This window comes from Netta rufina (assembly GCF_964035555.1).
Source record: "Netta rufina genome assembly, chromosome: 23".
In the NCBI taxonomy this organism is placed as follows: domain Eukaryota; kingdom Metazoa; phylum Chordata; class Aves; order Anseriformes; family Anatidae; genus Netta; species Netta rufina.
Genome location: NC_140147.1, coordinates 22,714 through 50,654, shown reverse-complemented (window position 1 = coordinate 50,654; position 27,941 = coordinate 22,714). Strand labels below are relative to the sequence as shown.

Genomic DNA, 27,941 nt, shown 5'->3' with positions numbered 1-27,941 from the left:
TCTTTTTGGCTATATACCGAGACCACTTTGGCTATATACCAAAGACCACTTTTGAAATTGCTTGGTGTGTGTATGGGAAACATACCACTCTCCGATAATTAAAAACAAAACTACGGAGAGAAATGAGACTGCAGCAGAGGACGGTGAGCAATCTACTCTAAGAGTCCGCGTAGCTGATAAACTGCAGCAAATTTAAAGCAAAAACGTAGTTTTTCCTCCGAGGCGTACCAAAGCCTCCTCCCCCGCCCGGCCAGGCCGCCTGGCGCGCAGGCCTTCACCCGGCCCCGGCCCCCCCTTCGCCGGCGCCGCCCGCCTGACGCCTCCCCCGGGCCGCGGGGCCATGGCGGCGCGGCGGCGGTGAGGGTGGCGGCATGGCGGGGCCCGGGGCGGTTTCTTCGCGGCTGGCGCTAGCCCTCGCCGCCTTGGCCGCACTGGCCGCCGTCAAGTACTACCGGGACGCCGAAGCCGCCCGGCAGCAGGTACCGAGAAGATGAGGGCTCGGGGGGGGGGCGCCTGTAGCCGCGCAGCCCCTGACGGAGGAGGGTGCGTGCGGAAATGGCGGGAGGAGCCGGCGGTGGCGGTCGCCGCAGGGCTGTCGGGACGGCAGGGGTGAGGGGACGGCGGGCCTTGAGGTGGCGGCTGGCGTGGAGGTGGTCATCTCTGGCCTGAGGTGAGCGCGGAGCTTTGGTAGCCAACAGCCGTCAGTGGCTGCGGGGCATGAGGTGGCTGTGGGTGAGGTGACCGTAGAGCTGCGGTGCTCACCGTACGCGGCCGGCTGGAGGTTCTGTAGAGCAGGCTAAGGTGTTTTGGAGCAGTGGCGGGCACCGGCCTCGAAGTCATCGCTGGGATTGTGTCGGCCACTGCCAGGCTGCAATGGATGCAGAGTTGTGATCGCCACCAGGCACTGATGGTAACCGCAGATCTGTGGTGACCACCGGGCTGGAGATGGCCGCTGTTGGGCTTGAGGTGGCTGCAAAAGGCTGAGGTAACCGCCAGACACCGGTGACCATCACACAGCCCGGTGCGGGACACAAGCACCTCCCAGTGAACTCCGTGATGGCAGAGCTTTACTGCCAGCCTCACGGGTTTGAGCTGTGCCTAGCCATGGTGCTTAGGGTTTGCCCTGAGGACTGTTTCTAACTCAGTCATTGTGTCTGGCTGGGCCTCTGCCTCCTCCCCTATCTGCTTTGAGTCCAGTGGCCCCAGCCAGAAGAGGGAGGGACAAGCAAGAGCCTCAGACCCCCAGCCCTCTTCTTGACATAATGCTTTACACCTCCTCACATGGCCTCTAAAGATGTCTTTTCTTGCTACTTTATTTCCTTTAAAAAAGGCCCCAAATGCTCAGATTTTTTTTTCATACTAAAAGTGCAGCTTTTGTGTGCCTTGAATGACTTTGTCAGTGGAAGTAGCAAAAGAATAGAGAATGGAAGCTGAAAAATGCAATTTTATATCTTTAAATTTGGCTTCTTGATATTGTTTCTGATTGTAATTTTTATAATTCAGTTGACTTGCATTAAAATGCAGGCTTTGGTATTTCTATAAATAAAAAAACAAGTGTTTTTAAAGTGACAGGGCACTGCTGGAGATAGGAACAAAATGTGAACAGTCCAAGGTGTTTATTATTTTCCATTTAGATGAGCAACCCACGGGCAGGTGGGAGAAGAATACTCTTTGTGAACACCATAGCTCTCTTCCTCCACAAAATGACCAAGAAAGCTGTACTTTGTGAGTATGAAAATGAATTTGCGAAGGGAGTGATCCTGCAGAGCTGATACAGTGTGACAGTACTTTCTGGGGCACAGCTTTCTCTGCTTTAGCTGGCTCCTTAAAGGGATGCGTTGTTTGGTGGAGACAGGAGGCCTGTAGGGCTGCTGTATTCAGCTAGCTGCTGGTGTTCATGAGATATGCTCATGCATGCACAGCCATAAGTCGCCTGATCACAAAGCTACTGTCTGTCACTCTGACCAGTTGTGGTCATCGGAATAATTTTCTGGTAGTTCTGCGGCTGATGTTTTTTCATTGCTTAACCAATGTGAAAAGTGGAGGCTCAGAGGACTGGAGAATGCTCTCAGTTCTTACCTGTAGATTGAGTTTTGGATGATAATGTCCAACACTAGGCACCCATATTCCTTCCTTCATATTCTGCTATTTTAGATGCACTCAGAGAGCATAACTGCTTCTCATTCTGCCTTCAGCCCTCTTAAGCAAACAATCATGTCTTTTTCCCAATACTACAGCAGCAGGTGGTCTAACCAGCCAAAAACTTGGTCACTCATTTGCCTTCCATCCCTTGAGGTCTGTGTCTGTGAAGTACAAAAGAAGAGACACTCTGAAAGATTCATAATTCTAACATGCTGTGGAGAGGACTAGGAAGTGGACTGTCTCCTCAGAGGCTACTATGCATCTAGGTCGGCCTCCTGTGCAGAGCATTATGTCATTTTGCAATGCCTGTGCAATTCCCTGTACTGTGTGCTTGCTCCCGGAGAGTGAGCGATCACATGGGCCCTTGCAAGATTAGTGCAGTATGTGCTATGCCCAAGCAAGCTCTGGAGCAGAGAAATATACTGAAGCCTGGCCCAATGGTTTGTGACATGACTCTGGCGTCTGGCTGTCAGTTAACAGGACAGTTGTTCAGGAAAATGTTGCTACTGATTTATACGGCCAAGTATGTTTGTCCCCGTTTGTTGGGGTTATAGAGGCAGAGTTTTGTCCCCAGGAACGTGGGGATTCTTGAGTGGTTTGCTCCTGTATGTAGATAAATAACTATCTTGTTCCTTCATTCATTTTTTCAGCTGTGTAGTTCCTGTGTACTCCTCTATGTTCCATGTTTTGGATCCTTGTCTTTCTTCAGTTGTGTCTGGGTCCATATTTCTAGTTTATGCTCCAGGCTCTTTATTTTTGCCTCTCAGTCCTGAAATTACCTTGAAAGGCTTTTAAGTGCTTCTGTTGCTGCAGTTGGCTTCCAGGCTGCATTAGTTCTGCTTCAGGCTGGCAGGCAACAGATGGAAAATAAACTAGTTCAGGAGCTCTGGGGATGGTAACAGTGCTGCAGGCAATAGAGAAAAAAACACAGTGAAAGAGCAGACTACAGAGTATTTGTCCTTGCAGCTTTAGGCTTTTACTTGGGTGACAGGGGAAGCTGTCCCAAAATGATAGATCACAGGGGATCTGCTGTAGGCTGGCTGGAAGTGATGTGAATTGTCTGGCTTCCCAGTGTGGAGCTTTCTCATTCTGCCTGCAGGTTGTCCTTTTCCCTTCAGTGCTGTCAGTTCTGCAGACTGGAAATGACCAGAATAATTTAGTCTTTCAGGAAATGTTCCAAGTGAGACATTGTGTTTCAGTGCACATCGGTGCTGTTTTCCATTGGAGAATCTCCACATGGATTTTGCAGGCTGTCCCGCTAAGTATTACAGAGGGAGAAACTGAGGCACAGGGTGGCTGGGATTATGTAGGGTTTCTGGAGAAGGTGGTTTGAGTTGTGGCTCCAAGTGTATGACAGAATGAGTAGGCAGTAGTCCCTGTGGAGCAAGGGGTCAAAATGCTCAGTGCAGTCCTGACACTGGAGACTTGGATGGCTACCTGCTGCAGCAGGACAGTTGTGCACACTACAACTGGTATGGATCTCGGCCTGAGTTTGTTACTTTTTGCAGAAGTACAAGGCTTCAATTGACTTCCTTGGTGTTTTTGTGATGTGACTAGTCACATATTTGACTGACGTTGTTTCACTATGCATTAGCTAATTACAGAAATCAGGATATCCTGGTTGTCGTGGTTCCGCTCGAGTGGGCAGCCGAGCTCCACCACAGCCACTCTCTTACTTCCCCTCCTCAAAGAGGAATGGGGAGAAAATATGATGAAAAGGGCTCAAAGGTTGAGATAAGGACAAGAAGGTCACGCAGTAATTATTGTAACGGGCAAAACAGACTCACCATAGGGAGACAGTAAGATTTATTGCTTATTACTAACAAGCTGGATAAGTGAAAAACAATGGAAAGAAACCAAAAGCACCTTCCTCCCTCATCCACCCTCTTCCACCTCCTCCCCCTGAGCGGCACAGGGGAATGGGGGAATGGGGGTTATGGTCAGTCTACAGCGCTTCTCTGCCGCTCCTTCTCAGTCACTCTCGTCCCCTGTGCTGTGGGGTCCCACCCACGGGATGCAGTCCTTGATGAACTGATCCGGCGTGGGCTTCCCACAGGCAGCAGCTCTTCCAGAACTGCTTCAGATATGGGTCCGTACCACGGGGTCCATCCCTCAGGAGAAAACTGCTCCAACCTGGCTCCCCTACGGGCAGCAGCTCCTGCCAGGTCACCTGCTCCTGCGTGGGCTCCTCTCCACGAGCTACAGGTCCGGCCCGGAATCTGCTCCGGCAGGGGTCTTCCACAGGCGGCAGCCTCCGTCGATGCAGGACCACCTGCTCCACCGTGGTCTCCTCCACGGGCTGCAGCGTGGAACCCTGCTCCACCGTGGTACTCCATGGGCTGCAGGGGGACATCCTGCTTCACCATGGTCCTCACCACAGGCCGCAGGAGACATCTTCTCTGGCACTTGGAGCACCTCTCCGCCTCCTTCTGCACTGACCTTGGCGCCTGCAAGGCCGTTCCTCACTCCTCTCACTCTCCCATCTGCTGTGTGGCGCAGCGTTTTTTTTCCCTGTCTTAAATATGCTCTCACAGAGGCGCAAAACAACATTGCTTATTGGCTCGGCTCTGGTCAGCAGTGGGGCCCTTACCAAACATGGGGCAGCTTCTAGATCCTTCTCACAGAAACCACCCCAATGGCCCCCTGCTACCAAAACCTTGCCACGTAAACCCACTACACTGGTGCCCTATTCATGGTGAATATTCATGGTTTTTGGAGTGCCTTATAAAAGTTGGAAATTTTTCTGACAATAGACTTTTTCATTTGACTCTGAGCGACTCATTCAATTTGAATTACTTAGCCAGATGTAGTTTTAACATGCTGATGCCAGCTATTCCTGGGCACTGATCCTTACTGTAAATAGCACAAAATCCTGCCAGAGGGCATTAATCCTTCGATTTGATCACTGTGCTTCTGTGCTGGAAAGAATGCAAGTGAACTCTGAAGCTGAGAGGGGTCAATGATTTTCTGTGAGAGGTAGGAGTGAAATCTCACTTGTCTCTTCTTCCCAAATTAGGAGCTGGCACTGAAGTCTTTGGGAAGTGAGGGACTGTTTCTCTTTTCTTCTCTGGACACAAACAATGATCTGTACCTCAGTCCAGAAGAATTCAAGCCAATAGCTGAGAAGCTGACGGGTAGGTTTCTACCTTGCAGAATTCTCTCTGCATAGATGGAGAAAAAGCCAAAGATAATGTCCTCAGCAATTTCTCTTGATGTCTTTACTTTTTTTCTGTGTGCTGTTTTGGGTCTTATTTACATGAAAAGAGGCTGGTAATGCTTTACATATATTTGAAGAGCCTTAAGCAGTAAACATCACTTTCACAAAGTTCAGTTTTTATAAGACTAAGGGTTCCATTGCTGGACTTCGCAAAGTATGTAAGTTACTTTGTCTAGAGTTTACAGAGGATTTGGGATGCGTGAATGCAACAAATAAAGCTCAGTCCAGTCTAGGCCAACATTATTAATGAGTCTTATTTCATTCATATGCTTCTCTGGCTATAGCAGTCTCTCAGATAGCAATTGTGAGAGATCATGCTTGGAGACTGTAGCAAATGTCTCTTGGTGGTGCCAAACAGGAAATGTGGTTATGGTAATGTACAGGAGAATTTACAGTACAATTGTAATACAGAGAGTTGTTTTCTTGTGCTGTAATGAATTGGTTAAAGCATGTGTGTCCTCTCATAGGTGATATAAGAGTGCTTAACTGAGCCATGGGGGTTTGCAGTGTCATCCCCTGAAAAAAGGGCTCCCCTTCAATTCACGTAGCAGAAGCCAGTCTCTGGAGAGGGTTTGAGTTCTGATGGGTGTTCCCTTGCATACAGCATGGTAACAGCTGGGAAGTTCCCAGTGCTCCTGTTTTAGCCAGGAAAAAATGTATAATCATTCAGATGGCTGAAGAGAGGAGGAAGTTGAAACAGCTGCTTAAATTCCTGTCTCTTTGTCTAGGGGTTACTCCCATCTCAGAATTTGAAGAGGAAGAGACGCCTGATCCAACTGGGGAGACATTGTCCATTGTGGCTAAATTCCAGCCTCTGGTAATGGAAACGATGACAAAGAGCAAAGATGGTTTCTTGGGAGTACGTATCATGTAGGACATGTATGGCCAGAAATTCCAGTATAAACACATCCTATGGGCTGGTGTGATAATCATGAATAAGTACGAGCGAGGTGGTCTGGCTCCGGGCAGTGGTACTTGATTTGACCGACAAACTCACTGCTTTCTTCATCGTTGCCTTGTTTTCAGTGCATGCAGCGCTCAGTCCCAATTAATACGCCCTTCCTGGGAAGCTTGAAGCGGACATTAGAGGTGGTTTTCCTGGAACGAAGTCCAAAAGCAGTGGTGTTATTTGGCCTGTTCCACTGTCTCCCATTTCCTGTTGCTCACATAACTGAAAGTTGACAGAACTATTTGGATGTGTTTGGGGTGGTGGGAAGAATTTAAACATGATTATTTTTTCCCCCTGTCCTCCAAAGCATAATTATATCCATCAGCATTGCTGCATGTTTGAGGAGTCTGGTCTAGGCTCTGATGCTATCTTTTGTTAACAGATTTCTCATGTCGCTCTGTCTGGGCTGAGGAATTGGACTGCTCCGGCAGCCCATAAGAGTGTAATGCTTGCCAAACAGTTTAAAGCCTTTCTTCCTCCAAAGAATAAAGTTGATCTTGGGGATCCATGGTGGATAATACCTAGTGAATTGAACATCTTCACCGGGTATCTTTCCAACAACAGATTTTACCCTCCGCCTCCCAAGGGCAAAGAGGTGAGATATTTCTATATATCTGAGAGGTGGCTTTTGTATAAATGTGTACTGCCTTATGGCCCAGATTAACTGCTTGGACAAGGCTGTTGCACTATGTCTCCATGGACTTTCAAAGGCAGCTAAAAGGCTGCAACATACAGCCAGAAGCGCTGTCTTCTAAATCAGAGGTAAAAACTGAGAGCAGGCAAAAGCTCTGTGTGTCTGTCATAGACAGATGAGCTGAGCAGAGTAACTTCATCTTGCTTTAAGAGTTTGGGTCCTTAGGCTAGCCTTTCCTCAATGGGGCTGGGGGGGGGGAGTGGGCAGGCGGGCCGGGGGAAACGGTCATTCAGAAAGCACTTGAATGAGGTGATTGTATTTTGCAGAACAGTTGCTTTTTGCCACCATGGAGGTGAGATATTTCATTGACAACTGAAGTGACATGTATACATAGTTTGTAAACCCAGGTGTTTATGTTGCATTCACCTGGGGTGCCCAGATAGGTGTTTGTGATCACATAATTTATATACTTTCAGATCCTGGTGTGTTTATTGATTGCATACCCACTCTTTGAAAGTCTTAAGTAGTGTTGTTGGATACAGCCCCATAGATCAGTTTACCATGCTCAGACATTCACCTGACTGGAAGGATGGAAACTTGGAACAAGGGGAATAGCATAAAAAACATGGAGGATGGATTTATTTTAAAGCCAGTCTCTAGTTTTATCTCCTTACTTTGTGACTAGGCAAGTCTCCGAGCTGATTTTTAAGCCATGGCAATTTTCTCGTCTTCCTGATCTGGCAGGTAGTTATGGTAGTTATTTTGGAGCTGCATCTGACCTGTGATCTGCACTAGGGAAACCATTCTCATTTTTGTTCTCTAACAATTCTTTCCCTAGATCACAATCCACAGACTTCTGAGCATGTTCCACCCACGCCCCTTTGTAAAAACCCGCTTTGCTCCCCAGGGATCTGTGGCCTGTATCCAAGCCGTCAGCACCTTCTACTATGCCATAGCATTCAGGTAAGGCCATGGGTCCAGGTTGTTAGAGGTGTTGGGTAGACCTCTTATTTTGTACCATATCTCAGGGGAGTGGAGAAGGCTGCTGTGATCCAATGCCGTAGTACTGGATCTGCAGTCATGTTCCCAGACAAGACAGATGTGCCCTGGCTAGGAGGGAGGTAAAGCAATTCTAGGAGGAGGGTGGTACCCAGTCAGCTCTTGCCCATGTGTGATGCTTTGCTGATGCCCACAGGAGGTGCCCATGATCCCAGTGGCACTGAGTCCCTGGTGAAGCAGGGACTGTTGCCTGGGCCCAGGGCAGCAGCCATCCTCTGTCACCCTTGACTTAGAAATGACCCTTGTTGAACAGAGAGAGCCTGATTATCAAAGGAACTTGCTAGATTTTGTTTAATCATGGGATAGAGTGTTTCTCCAAGGCAGGGGGGAAGATTCTGTGGAATTGTTCTCATGTTTTGTTGTGATTGTTGAACACAATTTTATTTGCCCGATCAGGATGGAAGGGAGGCTGAGGGAGCTCTAGTCTGTTCCTGTGTTTCAAGGACTGATAATGTAATTCATCCTTCCTGGATGTGCGCTTACTGCCCACTTCCAAAAGGCATCAGTACCAGAAACTCTGCTGATCCAGGGAATCTGCTCCAGTCTTTTACCTTTTTATTGTGTGACATTAAAAGGTTTTTGAACTGAACCTCTCTCCCCTATTAGCTTTGTAAGTCTGGTGCCTGGAGATCATTTCTCCCTGCTATCATTTGCAGTACGTGATTCTTTCTCTCCTGGCACTGGAGCTCATGGCTCCCGTCTAATTTCAGGATCCACGCTGAGTTCCAGCTGAATGAGCCACCAGACTTCCCCTTCTGGTTTTCTCCAGGCCAGTTCACAGGACACATCATCCTCTCCAAGGATTCTTCCCATGTCCGAGAGTTTAAGCTCTTTGTCCCTAACAACAGGTACAGCTGTTTCTCCCTTTTCTATGTGCTGAACAGACTTGAGGACAGTTATAAATGAAACCCAGTGGAATCCCTAGTGATTTTAGTGTCTGTCTGAAAACACTGAAGTTCGCCAAAGTCTGATGCTCATGCTTGAAAATATTTTTGCTTGTCATTTCACAGGTTAATGTTTTGTGTGCGTAGCTTCATGCCGGCTCATTCCTGCTCTCTGGCAAGCAGCTGGAAGTATTTTAGGGGAAAGAAGCCTAAAATCGCTTTGCCTGTGATGGCTGGAGTGAAAATTCTGACATTATCCTGGTGACTCAGTCCTTATGGCTCTGTCAGCGTGTTTGTTAGAGCAAGCAGACACTTATGGCTCTGCCAGAACTCCTTGCCAAAAGCCTTTTGCCTCCAAAAAAAAAAAAAAAGACAATTTTAAAAGTTCAGCAGGATCAGAATGTGCAAGTTAAGTGTTGTCAGGAAAGGGTGTGCAAATATACTTCTCTCTTCCCTTAGTTTGACAGTACTCAAAGGTATGAATGCATTTGCCCAGAAGGTCTGGTAGGTGCCTGGACCCTGAGCTAACAGGGATCTAGTGTTGCTAGTCTTGTGCAGGGAACACTGCGATCTCCAAGGACCTAGAGATTCTGGGCCTCAGTGCTGACCCTACAAGAGGAGCATTGGGGTTTTCTATACACAGCTTTAGTATTGGGTGACTGAACGTATTGGGTTCACCTTGCAGGTCCCTGAACGTTGATATGGAGTGGCTGTATGGGGCGAGTGAAAGCAGCAACATGGAAGTGGATATAGGTTACCTGCCTCAGGTCTGTAGCCACAGTCAGTCTTCTGTATGCATGCAGTATCTTGGCAGGAACTCATGCTGCCGTGCACCTGAGCTGTATAACTTCAATTATCCCTGCTCTTCAGAGTTTTCTGTTCAACACTCCAATATAATGTTACAATAATCTCAGGTGATCTGTGTATGTCTTCCACAGTAATGTGGCTTAGTACTGGCAGCTTTTATGACCTGCCCTGGGTTGAATCTTAAGCTCCTGGAGTCATGCGACTTCTTTCCATTTAAAAAGTTGTCTGCCAGGCAGGGGGGAAGATGGAACTAAACCCAGGCTGTGAGCCCAGAGGGGGGTGTATGAACAATGGTGTATCTGGATTTAGAAACTCCATGAAGATATTTGATGGTAATCCCAGCTGTTGGGACAGGAAACATAAGTTAGAATTGTGAATGGCTGAATTGAATTGAACCATTTTCTTCTAATCTAGATCAATGTTACTTTTTAGTTAACAAAAGTCATGAAAACAAACTTAAAAAATAATTTCTGTTGTACCTGAGCTCTAAGCTACAGGGAAGCTCCTGAACAGCTTCCCCGAACAGCACCCTCTCAGGCTAGCCATGGGCTGTATAAGGGTTTTGTTGATGGTATGAATGAGACTAGCCCTGCAGATCCCAATTATTTTAAAGAGTTGGCGTCCCACAGTCAAAAATCTCCTCTGGGAAGATGGCAATGTGGAATGAAGAAGTCTTATGCATTTACAACTTAGCAAGCAGAGACAGACGATAATTGAAGGAAATGAAGGTGCTTTCCTGTTAATCCCCAATAATAAAACACATCTGCAACCATTTAAGTGCAGCTCCAGGAGACTAGAGAATATAGAGACTGGAGACTAGAGAAGATAGATCCAGCTCTATCTTCATTAGAAGCTGTACAGTCTTAATTTGTATCTTCATCCTGTTCTGGAGTACAGAATAAACAGGAGTGGGATATCCACTGTTTCTAACTCTGAGCTTTTTCTCCTGCAGATGGAGCTGGAATCCACAGGGCCATCAGTTCCCTCTGTGATCCATGATGAAAATGGAAATGTCATTGACAGCAGAGATCCCTCAGGGGAGCCTATTCAGTTTGTTTTCGAAGAGATAACCTGGCAGCAGGAAATCCCCTGGATAGAGGCAGCCCAGAAGCTGGAAGTGGCCATGTATCCGTTTAAGAAGGTGAGGAAGGGGCTGTACTCTTCCTTGAAATGTTTAATTAGGGCGGATCATTTTTACTGAGCTGGCCAGTCCACCTTGAGGACGAGCAGAAGCTAGAGGCCATAAACTGATCAACATTTAGAGTAGTGTGAAGGGTGTCAGAGCTCAATGTGTGCCTCCCAGGCACTGCTTGTGTGGCTTGATGGGCCTCCAGTTTTTAGGTGAGGAAGAACAGCAGCTTTGAAGGGGTTGCACAGCAGCACAGGCAGGAACAAGGCCTAGATGTCATGTGCCCCAGACTTGTATTGTAAATGTAGGCTCATCCTTCCTTCCTCTTATCAGTAGCCACTAATGCTGCTTCTGTGTGAGGCAGGTAATTGCACAGCTTTTGAACTTGTTTTTCTCTGGCATTGCTTTTGCAAATTTCAGCTGCTTTTGGATCAAGTTTTCCTTATCAGCAGGAAACACACAATTCACCTGTGCTGCTGCATCCTGCAGTGAGACACAAATTAATAGCATTAGGTGACCTAAACAGTTTAACATATCAGTAGCCTGTGAAGCAATGGCAACTGCCTGTCACTGTTTCCTTGGCTAAAGGAGTATTTCAATGGCTGCCTCCTTGTGCTTGAGCTTACAAATGTCCCTTTGTGCTGCCAAGATGCTAATAAAGTTCCCTTCATTTGAGTAATTGAAACAATCTCAGTGCACGGTCCCTCACAGACAGTTTTTAGGCTGTTTCAGTGAGGTTTTGTAGTAAATATGTGAAGTCCAGATTTCACAGGCTACTGAGGTGCATTTGCAGACAGCCTGCCTGCGATTGTGCAGATGCTGCCTGCAGTGTGTAAATCTGGGATTCTGTGGGTGCCAGTAACATCCCACCTTGCTGTTAGGAGCTCACTGGCTGTTCGTCAGGCCTGAGGGTAACTTTAGCTTCCTGAACATTTCCCAAAGTAAAGGCCCTGTGTCACATGGCAACACAGTTAATGCTTCAGACTTACCACCTGCTATGCTACATCCCACCTGAGCAGCAGTAACAAGAATACCAGCTGAAAGTGAGGGTGAGAAGAGATTGCTCCTGCCCAGGAAATGCCTGTCTGCCCCCTGTAGTCCCTGAAGTGAGGGAAGATGAAAGCTGCCCCTGGGGAGAGGGACAATTGTAATTTGCTTCGATCTACAGAAACTACTGCAGATCTGTGCATGTCACCTGTGGGATGTGGCAGGTCTGGTTCCTTCTGACCCCACTCATATGTGGGAGCTGTTCCGTGTCTATTTCTCAAGCTGTCTGTCTGCCTCCAGGTCTCATATTTTCCCTTCACACAAGCTTTTGAGAGAGCAAAAGCAGAAAAGAAGCTGGTGCACTCGATCCTGCTCTGGGGTGCCCTGGATGACCAGTCCTGCTGAGGTGAGGGACACTACCACAGTGGTTGGAGGAATGATGCACCTCATTCTGGATCTGAGAAGGGCTGGGTGTCGGGGAGCTGGTCAGGAGCCAGGGATAAAATAAATGTTGTATTACTTGTTTTGGGTGTCTGCACAGAAAAGGGCTGGAAGTGGGGAATTACTGATCAGAGCTTAGGTCCCCAGTGGCAGGATTAGGTCTGTTTTAGATAAGTCCTAGTCCAACACACTAATTCAAGTGACTTTGTTGAGGGTAAGCTGTGCATCTGGTCTTTCCTCTTTCTCTTCCCCTCTCAGTCTGCTAGGGTAGAGGCTGCATCTGTGGAGTAAAACGGACACTGCTCTCTGCTCTGTTGCTAACACCTGCACAGAAGAAGCCAGAGCCAGGGGTGGGATTGAAAATGTCCTGATGTGTAGCCATTCCCCAACGTGCCCAATAATTTGCATGCCACATTGGGCAGGGGTAATGGGTGGGAGAGGTGCGGATATCTTTAGTCTTATTTGCTCTGCTCAGTATGAAAGGCAAGAGGCACTCAGGGTAGATGTGCAGTGCCTGAGCCTTTCCAAAATGCACCAAACCAGTCAGCTTCAATGACAGGCTTGTTCTGCTCCTTGTGTTGTCTTTCAAGTGAATGGGGTCTGCTCTGGTGAGCCTTCTCTGCCAGCAGCACACACTGGAAGCAGCAAGCAATGGAAAACTGCCAGCAAAGGGGAAATTAGACAATATGCCAGGCTGGGGGCAGCTCACCAGCTGCTGCAGCAGCTCAAGCAGTGGTGTGAATCATGGCAATAGTCAGCTTGGGAGTCACTGCAAACTACTGTCTGCCTTTCTTTGTATGCCAGGTTCGGGGCGAACTCTCCGGGAGACTGTCCTGGAAAGTTCGCCCATCCTTGCCCTGCTGAATGAGAGCTTCATCAGCAGCTGGTCGCTGGTAAAGGAGCTGGAAGAGCTGCAGGTGAGTGCTGGAGCCACATCTGCCTTCTTTGTGTTTGGTGCTGGTGAACACAGTGCCAGGAGGTGCTGGCAGGAGGGGAGAGCTCACACCTGTACCAATGGGGGCTCCAAGCTCTCTGTGACCTAGCAACTGCAGTGGCAAAACAAACACTAGATGGAGGCAAGCTAAGAAAACAGCACAGCGAACCCTTTCATTCCATCATGTTGCCCGTATTAAAAAACAAACCAGATGCTTCACTGCCTTATCCCCATCCCAGGCTTTGTGCTATCAGCAAGCTGACTTCTCTGTACGCAAGGGAGCAACCAAAATAACACTGAGTCCTGATCCCCTGATTGCACCTTTCCCCTCTTGTGAGCCTGCCCCTAGGCCTATGCTTTCAGCTGGGGTCAGTTACAGAGCTGGAGACATTAGAAAAAGCTAGGGTTGGACTGTTCATGTGACTGGGAACTGCCAGTAATGGGATGATCTTATTTTGGGGGGAGAAAACCTACAGCTGAAATGTGAGGAGGGGAGGCTGGCTGAAAGGGACTACTAAAGCAGATCATGACAATAGAGACAGCTGTCATGGTGTTTTTTTGGGCTGCCCCCTCATCCCATGTTAGCTTTACCCCTTCCACTCCATTCTGCTCATTTTGGTGTATGTAAGAATATTTCTCTGGGTTCTCCTTACAGACCAACAGAGAGAACGAGTTCTACAGCAAGCTGGCTGACCTGCACCTTGAGAAATACAATTTCCCCGTGGAGATGATCATCTGCCTCCCAAATGGCACGGTGGTATGTTCATTACCCCTTCAGCTGGGCTTGGTTCTCCCCACCAGAATGTGCTTTCATCTGCAGAGCCTGAAGTGAGAGGTGTGCTACCTCTGCTGTTCTCTGGATCCTCTGACCTTTGTGGGGCTGTGCTTTGCTCTCAGGGATGCTGTGACAGACAGACAGCAGCAAGTACTCTACCAAGAAGTCTGATACACGTCTTTTTATTCTGAAACAGGACAACAACAGTAGGGGAGAAGAACAATAAAAAATGAACCACGTCTGCCTACATTTCCTCGATGACCTTTGTTGGAGTTGGTGGCATTTGAAAAGCCATTGTAGCTTTTTTTCCTGCATCCATTGTCCCTTGTGTTAATGTTCCACTTAAATCTCTCCTTGGCAGCAGCTTCTAAATATGTTTACCTATATCTTGCTTCCCAGAGTTTTTCACAGCAGATCAGCCATTAGCAAGTCCACGCACTTTGGCTTTGCTGTGCTCCCCAATGATCCCTTCTGCCTTGGATTTGGAGAATGACAATAGCTCCTGATGCTTCATGCTGTGGGGCTTTGCTGTGGGTCAGTGGCCTGGCTGCCTGCAGTGGAGGATCCTACCACTGCTAATTTGATTGTCCCCCACACTGCCCAGACCTTAGCTAGTAATACTTGCAGTGACTCCTTGCTGTCTCTTTAGTGGCTCTCCTCCAAACTAGGCTGTGGACCGGTGAGTGGCTTCTGCTCAGGAAGTTACAGCCTGTAAGGGTTTCTGTGGTCAGTGGCTACACATCCCCCTGTCCTTTATCCTTTGGGGAAATGGAAGGCACAGTGGCATTTTAAGCTCACACACTGGTTTTGCAGCTACGCTAGTCTGAGAACATGCGCCCCCTCAGTTAGCATAGATGGGCTACCACATCCCTAGCCCTTGATCAGAGCTGAGTTTTATGCCTGCATGAGTTTTTCCAAATCACCTTCATATTTTTCTTAACCTAAGTGAGGGCTCAGCACTTCGAGGGAGAAGAACAGACCATTGTCTTTCACACATCTTTCCCTAACTAAAATAGAAACCTGAGTCCTGGATGCTGAACTAGGATTTGCAAAATGTTTGAGATTCTTTAAGAGTTGCTACAGTATTGTCACCTGTGCCCTGGCAAGAGGCCAAGGCAGTAGATGAGGTATTGTGCTTGTCTTTAAAAACTCCTCTCCTCATCTGTTTTCTTTCCCAGATTCACCATATCAATGCCAACTACTTCTTGGATATTACTTCTATGAAGCCTGAAGATGTTGAAAGCAGCGTCTTTAGTTTCTCAAACAATTTTGATGACCCTTCTACTGCAACTTACCTCCAGTTTCTGAAGGAAGGACTGCAAAGAGCAAAATCATACCTGCAGACCTAAAAACAAAGGCGCCTGCATGCCCCCGTGGAGATGGCCAAACACTTCAGACATCTATTTTGATTGCAGCAGTTCTTCCTCATCTTTATGCCACTGATTTTAAGATGCAGACTGCTCCAAGAGTGGTGTCTTCCATACCTTCTTGGCAGCAGCAGCAGCAGCTCCAAGCTGTCAGCCACTCTATGGCATGGATCCCAGTTCTTTGTGGTGACATTTATTGACAGCTATGACAACCAGTGCATAGTGGGACTGTAGCTGAAAATGTGTAGACATGGAAGTAGGAGGATCTAGCTGGAGGCTTGATCTCTGGAGTAGCCTCCTCCCAGCTCCCTGGATGCCTCAGACACCTATCCTGTGTGACATGGTGTGGGAGCTGTCTCGTTTATACAGGTTCTTTGCATCTGATGAAGGTGGTGAGGTTGACACAGTGAAATTAGGAGTGGAGAACAGGGCTTCTGAGGTATGGTGTAGTTTAGAGATGTTAGTTGTGGATTAATTTGGGGATTAGGGACCAGAGCCTCTGCAAGTGAGCTCTACCTGTACAGTATGTGAGTGACAGGCTATGGACACCATAATGAGAAGTACTCCCATCCCATTCATACCAAGGCTACTCCCACCCTATCTGGTGTGAGAGCTTTATTCTTCCAGTGTCTCTTCAGTGGTGATGAAATACTCAGTCCATGCTTGCTCTGATTTTCTAAGTCCTACTGAATGATGAACCATGACGAAGTTCCCTTTGGGAAGGGAAGGTTCAGCATTATCCTGAGAGCATTAACTGCCTGAGAACAGAGCAGTTTTAAAGGCCAGGTGTATGAAGAAACTGTCAGGAAACTTTCCCAAATAAGCAGTTGTTTAACCAGAACGTAATTATCCCTTTTCTGCAAACATCCTGAGCAGTTGTTCCTACCCCATACCAATGCCTGACTACACAGTGAGTGCAATTTGGGGAAGGAAGGGTTAAATGAAATTGAGTTTTTAAGCATATTCTAGTAAATAGGTGAGATTAAGCATCTTCAGTATATGGCTGCAAACAGCTATGGCTGTTGATGCTTTTTCTGCTCTCCGAAGCACAATTTTGTTGGACCAAATCAAAAGTGGTGGGAATGCCTTTTTTATTATTATTTTTAGGAAGGGGTAGAATCATAGAACAGTTTGTTCTGTGATTGGAAAGAAGCTTTGGAGGTCTTCTGGTCCAAACCCCCTGCTCAAGCAGGGGCGCCTGGAACAAGTTGCGCAGGACCATGTCCATTTGGCTTTTGAAGATCTGCAAGGAGGGAGACTCTACAACCTCTCTGGGCAGCTTATTCCAATGCTTTGTCACCTGCACAGAAAAAAAGTGCTTCCTGATGTTTAGACGGAACCTCTTTGTGTTCCAGTTTGTAGCTGTTGCCTCTTGTCCTGGCACTGGGCACCACTGAAAAGACCCTGGTTCTGTCTTCTTGCACCCTCCCTTCAGCTGTTGATACACATTGATAAGGTTCCTCACGAACTTCCTCTTCTCCAGCCTGAACAGTCCCAGCTCTCTGTGCCTCCTTACAAGAGAGGTACGATGGTCTCTCTATTATCTTGGTAGCCCTCTGCTGTGTTCTTTGCAGTATGTCCAGGTCTCTCGTACTGGGGAGCCCAGAGCTGGACACAACCCCAGGTGTGGCCTCAACAGCGCTGGGTGGAGTGTAAAGGTCCTCTCTCTTGACTTGTTGGCAATGTTTTGCCTAATGCAACCAAAACCAGTTAGCCTTCTTAACAGCAGAGGCAGTTGCTGACTCACGTTCAACTTGTCTTCCAGGGCTCCTAGGTTCTTTTCTGCAGAGCTGCTTTGCAGCGGGGTGGCCTCCAGCATGTACTGATGTCTGGCGTTGTTCCTCCCAACGTGCAGGACTTAACACTTTGCCTTGTTGAACTTCGTGAGATTCCTGTACCCTTTCCTCATCCTGCTCTAGCCCTTCTGTCTTCATCCATGGCTGCAGGCTGAGTTTAGATGGACCTTTGGATAAGCCAGGGTAGCTTTAGTAATTGCTTTAGTGAGATTAATTACCTGTGGGATTTTTTTTAATTGACTTAATAACTATGCATTAGCTCTGCACTTTTACAGCACTCCAAGGGCCGTGTGGTAATTACAGGGTTGGGTTACAGACAGCACTTTTAGTGGTGGCTGTGGAAAGTGTCAAAGCTTCTAGGCAGCATTAGAGACCAAGCTCCTGTCATGCTGGCAGTCTCAGCCCCCTCTGTGTTCCTTCTGGGGACTTCAGTCCAAGCCAAGAGCAACACAGCAAACCAAGTGCTTACCTCCCTCCAGCTCCTTGGGAAGCACAGCTTTAGCCTAGATCCCCTCTCCTATCTTTTACAGGGCTTTGCGAGCTCGTTTTGTTTGCATCTTTTGCTAGTCCCGCAGTCAATGGCTTCAGACTTCCAGGTGGTGTTTCTGAGTTGTGTGCTTGTGGAGAATTCATTCCATTTGCTTTCCTTCAAGTGGTTTTGCAGCAGAAGGGGTCAGAGAGGACAGGCAGTAGCTGAGCATTCAGGGGTTGTTATCTTCTCAAGGCACGGAAAATCAGTTGCAAGAGAGGTTCTGCAAAGCCAGGGAGTACCGGGTGAAGGAGGGACGGGCACCCTTCGCCCTCATGGTGCGGTTGCGCACAGGGTGGCAGGAATTGCCTGAATTGTGGCAGGAGCCCGGGCAGACAACCGCGGGCTGGAGCCATCTGGGGCATCCTGGGTTCGGCTGTGTCCCCGTGTGAGCGCATTAACTACAAAACTGCCCCAGCTCATCAGCCTGGCACTGTCCACGTACTGCTGTGGGTGGACTCTGGACAGAAACTGTTGCCTGAGGCCTTCTTTTTAATGTGTGCCAAGCTTTTTCTTGCATTTGTAAACTTACTACGTTTTTTTCAGTAAGCTTGTAATACCTGGGGGGGGGAGGGGGGGAGAGACGCTGCTTTTCCCGCTGCGCTGCGCCCTGTGACGCTCTGCTCCGAAACCCACGCGCGGCTCAGAGCCGATGTCCCGCAGCAGCGACGCGGGGGAAAGCAGCGCTGCTCCCCCTTCCCTGCCCCGCGCGGGGCGCGCTGGGCTCGGTGGTGGCCGTTGGCTGTAACGCGCTGCCCGCCGGGGCTGGAGCCGCACTAAAACCCGTCCCGCACCTCGGCCTCGCGCACTCCTTCCCCTCGGCGGGGGCGGGCGGGGGGCGGGGGCTCGGCCGCGGCGCATGCTGGGGCCCCGCGGCGGAAGGGTGGGGGCCGAGCTCTGCTTCCGGGCCGCGGCGGAGGGGGGCGGGCAGCGGGGCCGCCGCCGCCTCTCAGGTACGGCCGGGGGGGGCGGGGGGAGCGGGGCCGGCGGCCTCCTCGGGCGGAGGGGGCGGGGCCGGGGCCGACCCGCGCCTGCCGAGCTCCGCGGGGCGCCGGCGCCTCGCCCGGCCCGGCCCGGCCCGGCCCCGCCTGTCGCGGGTCGGCCCCGCGGGCGGCCCGGCGGCAGCCCAGTCGCGCCTGTCTTGCAGGGAGAAGCCCCGGCGCGGCCCGCAGCGCCGTGCGATGGAGCCGGTTCGCGTCCGCGGGACCCGCAGCACCCTGCCGTGAGCCCGCCCCGGGGCCGAGGTGCCGGTGCCCGAGATGGCCGCTGATTCCGTAAGCACCCGCCCCCAGCGCACGCTCCCCAGCCCGCCGGGCTCCGCCGGGCCCGCTTGTCCGGGCGGCCTCCCGGAGGCCGACCCCGCGATCAGCGCTTCCCCTTCCGACGCTGAGTTTAAAATGCGCGTTAAAGAGCGTTAAACGCAACCGTGTGGCTGTTGCGCTGAGACCGCCGTTCGGGCGTTGTGTGTGTAACAAACCTGAGCAGCGAGTTCTTTAACGGACTTCTTGCTGGCCTGAGCAAAATAAGCTCTTCGGATTCCGGTCTGTCACCGTGGTATTTGCTGCCTGGTCTCGTGCTGTGTCTTGTCAGAAGGCCAGTGGCAAAGCTGTAAGAATGGCAGAGGGAAGAACAGTCAAAGGGGCAGAGCTTTGCTCTTGAATCTGTTTCATTAGTAACCAGAGATTGCTGAAATACTATCTGTTTCTGAAAATGCTTGCTAAGACTGCTGTGATGAGCTCCCAGTTTAGATAGGTGGTGTGGTTGAACGCAGCCATTCGCTCACCCTTCCCCCTCCCTCTCAGGGATGGGGGAGAGAATCAGAAAAAAAATGAAAGCCTGTGGGTTGAGATAAAGACAGTTTATTAGGACAGAAAATAAAGGAAAATAATAGTAATAATGATAGTAGTACTACTGCTAATAGTGCGTACAAACAAGTGATGCACAGTGCAGTTGCTCACCACCCACTGGCCGATGCCCAGCCTAACCCCGAGCAGCTGCCCCCCGACCTGGGCCAGCCCCCCTGTGTGCTGTTCAGCATGACCCCAGATGGGTTGGAATACCCCTTCGGGCAGTTGGGGTCAGCTGTCCTGGGCCTGTCCCCTCCCAGCTCCTGCTGCACCCCCAGTCTACCCGCTGGCAGGACGGAGTGAGAAGCTGAGATGTCCTTGGCTTGGTGTAAGCACTGCTCTGCAACAACTAAACCATCAATGTGGTATCAACGTTATTCTCATCCTAAATCCCACACACAGCACCATACAAACTACTCGGAGGAAAATTAACTCTATCCGAGCCAAAACCAGGACAATAGGCATTGAATAGACTTAATGCTTTGCCATTGTCCAGGAAAAGTTCACGGTTTTATCAGTGCAGGTTACTTTCAAGGATCATGAAAGTGAAGGTGTTCCTTTAAATGAGATTTAAAGGATTTCACTTTTCTTCTGGGTTATTCACGTGATAATGTTTTCCTCCTTTCCGCATAGTTTAATTTGTAACTTAGTGTCTGTTACTGAGTGGTTTTAGTTTTCAGTCCTGAAAATAGTACACCCGTGCTTAAAATACTCCCTAGTAACTGGCAGGCTGTCATTTATGTTAGGCTAAAACACAGTGTTATGGAATGAGGACCTAAGCTATTTCTGGTCTCCAAATGAAAAGCATCTCTCAACAAATAAAAAATGAGAGATCAGATTGCAAGTGATGATTTCCAATTTAATAGAGTTTAAAAAGGACGGGTGACTTGAAATGTTAATAATATAACATGGCTTCTTGTAGACAATCCCCATTTGGCAGAACAAACCACATGGCTCAACACGCAGCGTTGTCAGGAGGATTGGGTCAAACCTTCCTTTGAAACCCTGTCCCAGAGCAACCTTCGAGGTAAGTAGACTCATAGGGAATTTGGTGATTGCATGTAGGAGGCTGCCATTCTTGAGCAATTTTAGGCACTGTCATGAGCTGCAGTATTGTGAACCAAATGCGTCTGTAGACTAGTACTTACAAAACCTTTTATGTAGCAGTGTATTTAATTTTTAAGAAGTTTCTATTTCTTTTTTTTAAATCCTGTGCTTGTAACTGATCATTGGCAAACATTGAGGAAAATACCTCCTAAAATAGTGTCTGTGCACAGAGTTAGAGAGATGATAACTAGAGGAGACAGAAAAACGTTGCTGAAACACTGCCTTGTTTTGTGACCTCCGGCAGCTGCAGGTAAAACAAGGTTAATATGGAAATGCTTGCATCACTGTTTAAGATCAAGGCCGGTGCTGGGATTTGTAATGGCAAAGTGATGCGCGTGGCCTTGGCAGTGTGTTAAGCCGTATCAGGTATCCATTTACTGCCTTGCAGTCCCAAGGAACACACACAGAAGCTAACGCTGAAGCACTGCATTTCTGTAAGCTAAATGGTGTTTCTGTCACGCGTCTGGCAGATGCATCTGCTGGCCTGATGAAGGGGAGAAAGTCTCTAATGGACAGTATAGCAAATCTGGGGCGGCTTCAGGAAACAGGGCCACTGTTAACTTACTGTAATTTTCTTCTTTTTAGGTTCTACCAAATGTTTCAGAGCTCTATTTAAATGATGTCCCTCCAGTCCCAACCTTGGCAGACATTGGGTGGATAGCAGCAGATGATGAAGAAACATATGCTAGGGTTAGGTTGGTTTCCTTTTTGTGTCTGCTGATCTTTTTTTTTTTTTTTTTTTTTTTTTTTTAATAAGCTGGTTTATTTTGCCTAGCATAGTCTAGTAATTGATCAAATGCTCGCAACTTACAGTCCTTTTGAGATCTGATACAATGCATGTTGAACAGTGTTTTTCCCAAGAGACAGGAAAAATAATTTGGACAAAGGACCTTGGGAGGAATTCACAGGAAGCGCTAAGGGTACTAAGAGCTGAGCCATGCCATGTTTTACTCACTGAAAGATCTGGGCAGAGTAACCCACTGACTTGTGTTATTTTCAGCCTAGAAAGTTGAAGAGTTGAGTTCACAGAATCGCAGAATGGCTGAGTTTGGAATGGGCCTTTGTAGGTCGTCTGGTCCAACCTCCCTGCTCAAGCAGGGGCGCCTAGAACAAGTTGCGCAGGACCGTGTCCATTTGGCTTTTGAAGATCTGCAAAGAGGGAGACTCTACAACCTCTCTGGGCAGCTTATTCCAATGCTTTGTCACCTGCACAGAAAAAAAGTGCTTCCTGATGTTTAGACGGAACCTCTTTGTGTTCCAGTTTGTAGCTGTTGCCTCTTGTCCTGGCACTTGGCACCACCAAAAATTAGTCCCAGTTATTCTGGGACTGAAACATTCTGCCCCAGGAGTTTGGTTCTGGTCAATTGAACTTTTGTGCTCTAAGCAGGATGGTAATAATAGATATCTTGTGAAAGATACTTTTGAAATCAAAAGCAGAAATTAATGGGTAAGTGACATGTGCATCCAGCGTGCTCCTCAGTATGGAGACAGTTAGTTAGCGGGTGGGAAGCGACTTGTAACTTTGTGAGCACACCCTAACTTCTGTCCCTGCATCCTTTCACCAATTCTTCTGTCATTTGGCCACGATTTCTTTGACTTTGTGTTCCTTGTAATGTGGAGAAGCAGCACATACAGCGGTGCAGCCCACCTAAACAACTGTGTGTAGAACGTAGTGGTGCAGAGGCTTAATTCATTGTGTTGAATTATTTTGCTGTCCTGAGGTGGAGGCAGAGAAATGACAAACATTTTCACTGGACTTTGTCAGTGACCAACATTTTTTTGTCCTGTAGAAGTGATACGCGCCCTCTGAAGCACAAATGGAAGCCGAGTCCCTTCACTGTTATACAGCGAAATGCTTCAGTCCCCAACCTGAGGAAGCAGGGAGAGAAGCTGCTCGCCTTGAAAAAACCTGGTTTACCAGCACTGAGTCGAACAACAGAGCTCCAGGATGAACTGAGTCACCTTCGAAGTCAGATAGCTAAAATTGTTGCTGCAGAGTCAGGTAGGAATACGAGTTCCCTTGTTCGTTTTGAACAAGGAGGGCTGACTTAGAGAACCATGTTATTTCCTCCATACAGAACAGACTTGCTTGTTTTTATTTTAGCAGAATTGTCACTCTTGTTGGCAGGATGCCATCTTTGGTGCCAACTCAGTGCTGGTTCTTTGTTTAGGTGCTTGTATTTGTTTTGTTGCAGGAGTCCTGCTTGTCTTTAAGAAATACCAGGTGTTGCTTTGTGACTGCATTTGCTGCATTTGATCTGGAGGCTGTTTGATTTCAAACACCTTATTTCATGAAAATATGTGGTGTATTCTCACTGTCCACTGCTCCAAGTTGGCCATTAGTGTGAGGGCTACATCTTGATTTGGGTAGGAGTGAGACGACAGTGCTTGTCTCTTTTGTAAACATGGTAGTGTCATATATGTAACAAATAAAGTACTTGGGGAAGAAGTTGTATTTAGATGCTATTAGATATTTCTTCTGATGATCCGTTCACTGCCATGGGAAAATACTATTGTGTGGTAATACATGCAGAGTATACTGGTCTTCCTGTGCTTGTGTTTCCTGTCACCTTCAGTTGTATAATAATACACTGGATCCTGTATGCCACATGCTTCCACTCTAAGAGCAGCATGGTTAAATGAAGCCACTGGAGGCAAGGGAGCTACATTGCCCTCAACTCTGCAGGCAATAATTGTAAAACAGGGCATTGCTGATGTCTGCTTCAGAGAAGCTGCGTATTTCCTCTTCCCCCTTTACGTAGGATCACAGGGACAAAGCATTTGGAATAAAGAACACGGCAAATTCTGTTTTACTCCCCCTATATTGTGAGAATAGTTCTTATTGACTTAGTATCTTGTAAGTCAATAATGGGGAGGTACGGTTAGAGCCTAGCTGTAGCTCAGTAATCTGAACTATTTAGCAGGCTAATTTTAGAAAGATTGATGTCAGAAAAGAAGTATTGTGCAATCTGCTTTATTTTATACTATTAGAGAAATCCCCTAACGGGCAATTTATCTGCAAGTGTACTGTTGAGGCTAAGAACATTTCGGTTTTATTTCCCCCCCTTCTGTTTTATGTAATATATATCTAACTCATTTTCATTTCATAACACTTGGAATTTATATAGATGCTTTTATACTGATGACATTTAACAACAGGAGCGAATTAGTCTCATCCTTCCTTTGAAGCAGGTGAATGGTATTCTCATTTTACAAGTGGTGATGGAAAGCAAGTAAGGTTAAAAATGCCTGTAGTCACAGCAGAACATCTAGTGTAAAGTGCAGGAGCTTTTGAACCAGTTCTGCATTCACACCAGTCATAATGGTATGGGGAGGAGGGAGCATGAAAGTAAATGAAAGCTGTTTTCATAGTGGTGAAGAGCAAGAAGAGAAAAATTAAGACAATTTCGATCTACATTCTGATGCAGGCTTTACCTGTGATCCTGAGCAGCAGCTAAATTTCTGTTCCTCCATTACTTGTCTGTAAAAATGGAGAAAGTAAACATTATCTGACTTCTTCAGGGACTGGGTGCAGTATTTGAACTGCAGGGGTGATACAGTGATGGGTACAATAGGGATAGAGATACATAAGGTGAGTTGGTGGTATAAAAAGTACTGGAGAAGGTCTTGTGTTGCCACATGGTGTTTCAGGAAGCAGAGTAACCATGGAGGGTAACACAGAGAATATGATGTGCTTTTTGTTCATTTTTAAAACAATATAGGGGAAGATATCTTGTAATGCCTCTAGAATTATATTCTGTTGTTTTGGAGGAAAAAAAAAAAGGATATATAAGTTGGTGTTTGTTTATCTATTCACCTATATTTTCTCTTTCAGCTTCTCCTTCATTCACACCAGATGTATTATCTCCAGGAAGCTCAAATGCATCTTCTCCTTTACCTTGTTTTGGACCCTCTTTCCAATCTACAACTTCCTTTGTCATTAGTGATATCACAGAGGAGGAAGCAGAACTGGAAACTCCTGAGCTTCCATCAGTCTCCATGCTTTGTTCTGCAACCTCTGAGTGTTGTAAATCGGAACCAAAGGATCCTGATGAGGAAGATTCTGTGTCTCTTTCCAAGGCCAGCAGTTTTGCAGACATGATGGGCATTCTTAAAGACATCCATAGGATGAAGCAGAGCAAAGACTTGTAAGTGCTTCTTTTACTCTGATTTTATGTTCTCTTTCAAAGTTTGTCATCTTTTTTTGTCTGTCATATCACTGTACACATTGGACATAGCATTTATCTTCTTGTTAGCGCTGCTGTATATTCATGATATGGGGGGAGATGAATGGCTATTTGTACTAGAACTTGCTAATATTTATGCTTTTTGTTTTTTTCCTTTATGATGGCTTATCTGCTTGTTTAGAAAGCAGTAGAGGGAAACTTAAACTGATTAGCACGATGTTTGGCTATTTCAACCTGTTCAACTGAAAAAAAAAGGAGTGCTTTGCCCAGCTGAAAACCAGAAGTATATGTACAAGCAGCTTTCAGAGCGAGGGCTGCACTCCTGTTCTCTTCTTGCAGTGGTTCCAGGTGCTGGTGCTTACGCTGTTTGAATGCCCAAGTTGTCTCTGGTTGGGAAACTGCAGGTTTTTGTTCAGGAATTAAACATGTGGAGTGTCTCATGTTCCTGACTTGCTCTGATTTGCATCAGGCCCAGCTCTGAGCATGGGCAGAGTATGTTTTCATTTGCCCCATGATGAGTTTACATGTATACACTGATTATGAGAACATACCTCAGGATGCTGATATGCTGACTGCTGCGTGGCTGAGGCAGGATTCTGCCCAGCTGAAAATGTAGCTTCTTTAATACATTAGCTGTACTGTCTTTATCTTATATGTGAAATCACAGTAATAAAATTCAGTTTCCAAATTCTTCAGTACCAAAGCTCTCTCCACCCATTATGCCATGTCAGTAAGATTCCTGGCCAAAAACATGTTGCATGATGGTTGTTCACACCTTCTATGCCTAATTCAGTTTAAAAGAAATGTAATTCTCAGCATATTTTCAGCATAACTTGCACCATCCATTGTTGCAGGAAGCACGGCCAAAAGCACGACAGACACCAGTAGAGTCAGATCATGCTCCATTTTATTGCCCGAATAGCCTAACTTTTATAGTGAACTTAACAGGGGCGGACAGTGTTTCACACAAGATTATTGGTCAAAAGCACTCAGACAGACAACTACAAGAAAACAACCCCACCTGCAAGAAAACAACCCCCTTGTGATTAGCAGTCACATAGACCTTGTCCTTGAAGCCAGCTACTGGTAACAATATTTTCCTGAATTCCTCAATTGGGCGATGTGGGAACACTGTCATGGGAACTTCTCATAGTTGCCCTGGTAGCTTGGTTTGCTCAGCTACAGCAAGCCATGGGATTCTTGCTGTTTCAAAAATCCCTCAACAATCCACGACTTTATCCAATAGGACTTCACAGTGCCTTTGTGGAGGGCAGTTCCAGTGAGCTGATGGGTGCCCCATTTAGACTACAATATGCACAGATACGCACAAACACAATTCCTTTGACTAAGTTTCCGGCTGCTCTAGCAAGGCAGGGACTCAAACCCACCATGGCATGAGGGGGAACTTGAACCCAACCTAGTCTCTGGATATTATCTCCCACACGTTTTTGCCACTAAGCCTGGAGGTCCTAAAAGGGAAAACTTCCTTTTATGCAGGCTCTGGATAGCCAAGTCCAAGCAGCTCAGGATGGTGATGTGACCTAGGGTCCCATCAAGGGTGCCAAAACTGCTAGGGGATCCCATTGTTTTCCCAGCAGAATGGGTCTCCCCAGGCATCTGGACTTCACTCAGTCAACTCTTATTTAATGCAGCAAGAATTTAGTGGTACCCGTATATCAGCTCGAGCTGGGTGCCTCCAAGGAGGGTCCCCGCTCAAAAGTTTCCCTGGGTTCCTATACCTGTACAATCTTTGTTTCATCCACTACAGTCTAATTAGCTCTTGACACATACAGGTTACATTCCTTCAGATCGTCCGTTCTCTGTTGTGGAGCAGGATGGCTTCTGTTATCTCCCAGGGCAGGCTGTCATCTGTATACTTTTTGTTGTTCTAGCACCTCCTCTATTTGTAACAAAAGGTGATGATAAAGGCTGCAGAAAAATGCTTAAAGAATCTCACCAGAGGTGCGAACGATCAACTTGGGCACTTCTCTTTACTAATACACTGCATGTTTGTCTTCCATATAGAAACCGAACTTCAGTGAAGGAGGAAGACCCTGCTGTTCTTATAGCTGAAGTTTTGAGAAGAAAGTTTGCCCTAAAGGATGAAGATCTAACTATGAAAGAGAAATGATGTTACTGTTACGAAACTCTCTGTTACGAAAGTGTTAAGTTCCTAGATTTTTTTCACGCGGTAGCTGCCTTCCTAAGGATTGAACCTTTTGCCACTTTTATTTATTACAAATTTTCTGCACTGGACACTTAGGAAAGACCCTTCAGATTTGACATGTTTTGTTATATATATATATATATATATTTTTTTTTTAAGATGGAAGTCTGTTCCCCTCTGTATTTTGATGTTGATTTTTGCTAAGGATCTTCTAAAGAGTGCAGTGAGTGCTGCTAGATTATATTCCTTCTGCTTACTCAAATTAAGTCACGTTAACTTAAAACTTTTTGTTGCAATATAACTAGTTACCATTTCCAGTATAAATCTATGTCACACATCCAGTTCTTTCTGTTCTGAGTATGGTACAGAGCTACCGCAAATAAGCTAATTAATGCTTCCAGGTCCACAGCCTCATAAACACTGAAGAATCACAGTTGTAAAAGGTGTCTTCCCAGTAACGTTGTCTAACCTGATGGTAGGATGAAATTGAAGTCAAAGATAAAACCAGTCGTGTCTAAGGGCTGTTGGCTGAATTTAGTATGTCCTTGGTATTTCTTAACTCATGTATTATCCGCACAGTTGCATGAGAAAACAGCCTTAATTTATTGCCAGTAAACTTAATGTTTCATTAAAGAGTTTGTATTCAAATAACGTATTTTATCTAGCACTCAAAAGGTATACTTATTGAACCACCAATGCTAAGAATGGAGCACCCACCAGAAGAACTAGCATCAGAGAAAAGGGAAGAAAGATGTTGACATTGGCTATGGGTATAGTTCTCACTGACTGATAACGTTTCCTTCAGCTACACGTTCTCTGCAGTGTTCCTTATCGCTCTATTTAAAGTATGATTTTTCCTTTATGTAAACTGAAGCCTTAAAAAGAGAGTAGTTGTCCTTCATGTTATTAACATGTCCAAAAAATGTCTGAAATGGTGCCTTGTATCCGGGGGGTGGGAGATTTCAGCTGCTACAGATGAGGTG

At 47.0% G+C, this 27,941-nt stretch overlaps 2 protein-coding genes across 2 annotated transcripts; both read left to right on the top strand.

The window, feature by feature from the left end:
- The first annotated feature begins 323 nt into the window (after window positions 1–323).
- On the top strand, window positions 324–18,448 carry SELENON (selenoprotein N). The gene is made up of 12 exons (XM_084300847.1): window positions 324–479; window positions 5,159–5,276; window positions 6,088–6,218; window positions 6,691–6,903; window positions 7,781–7,905; window positions 8,712–8,849; window positions 9,571–9,652; window positions 10,645–10,833; window positions 12,109–12,214; window positions 13,054–13,166; window positions 13,839–13,940; window positions 15,137–18,448. Exons 1-12 carry the CDS (start codon window positions 372–374, stop codon window positions 15,305–15,307), a joined length of 1,596 nt encoding a protein of 531 aa, XP_084156973.1. The 5' UTR covers window positions 324–371; the 3' UTR covers window positions 15,308–18,448.
- Window positions 18,449–18,533: 85 nt separating this feature from the next.
- Window positions 18,534–27,618, top strand: MTFR1L (mitochondrial fission regulator 1 like). Its single transcript, XM_084300502.1, has 7 exons — window positions 18,534–18,603; window positions 18,798–18,924; window positions 20,420–20,524; window positions 21,190–21,299; window positions 22,395–22,606; window positions 24,440–24,752; window positions 26,817–27,618. The coding sequence occupies exons 2-7, from the start codon at window positions 18,910–18,912 to the stop codon at window positions 26,920–26,922; spliced, it is 861 nt and encodes a 286-aa protein (XP_084156628.1). The 5' UTR covers window positions 18,534–18,603; window positions 18,798–18,909; the 3' UTR covers window positions 26,923–27,618.
- Window positions 27,619–27,941: the final 323 nt, after the last annotated feature.

What these genes read in the sequence shown, in the direction of transcription:
- MTFR1L (XM_084300502.1), top strand. An exon ending in GTCCCAGAGCAACCTTCGAG is followed by an intron (nt 20,525 to 21,189) that starts GTAAGTAGACTC and finishes TCTTCTTTTTAG; the next exon opens with GTTCTACCAAATGTTTCAGA. An exon ending in GAAACATATGCTAGGGTTAG is followed by an intron (nt 21,300 to 22,394) that starts GTTGGTTTCCTT and finishes TTTGTCCTGTAG; the next exon opens with AAGTGATACGCGCCCTCTGA.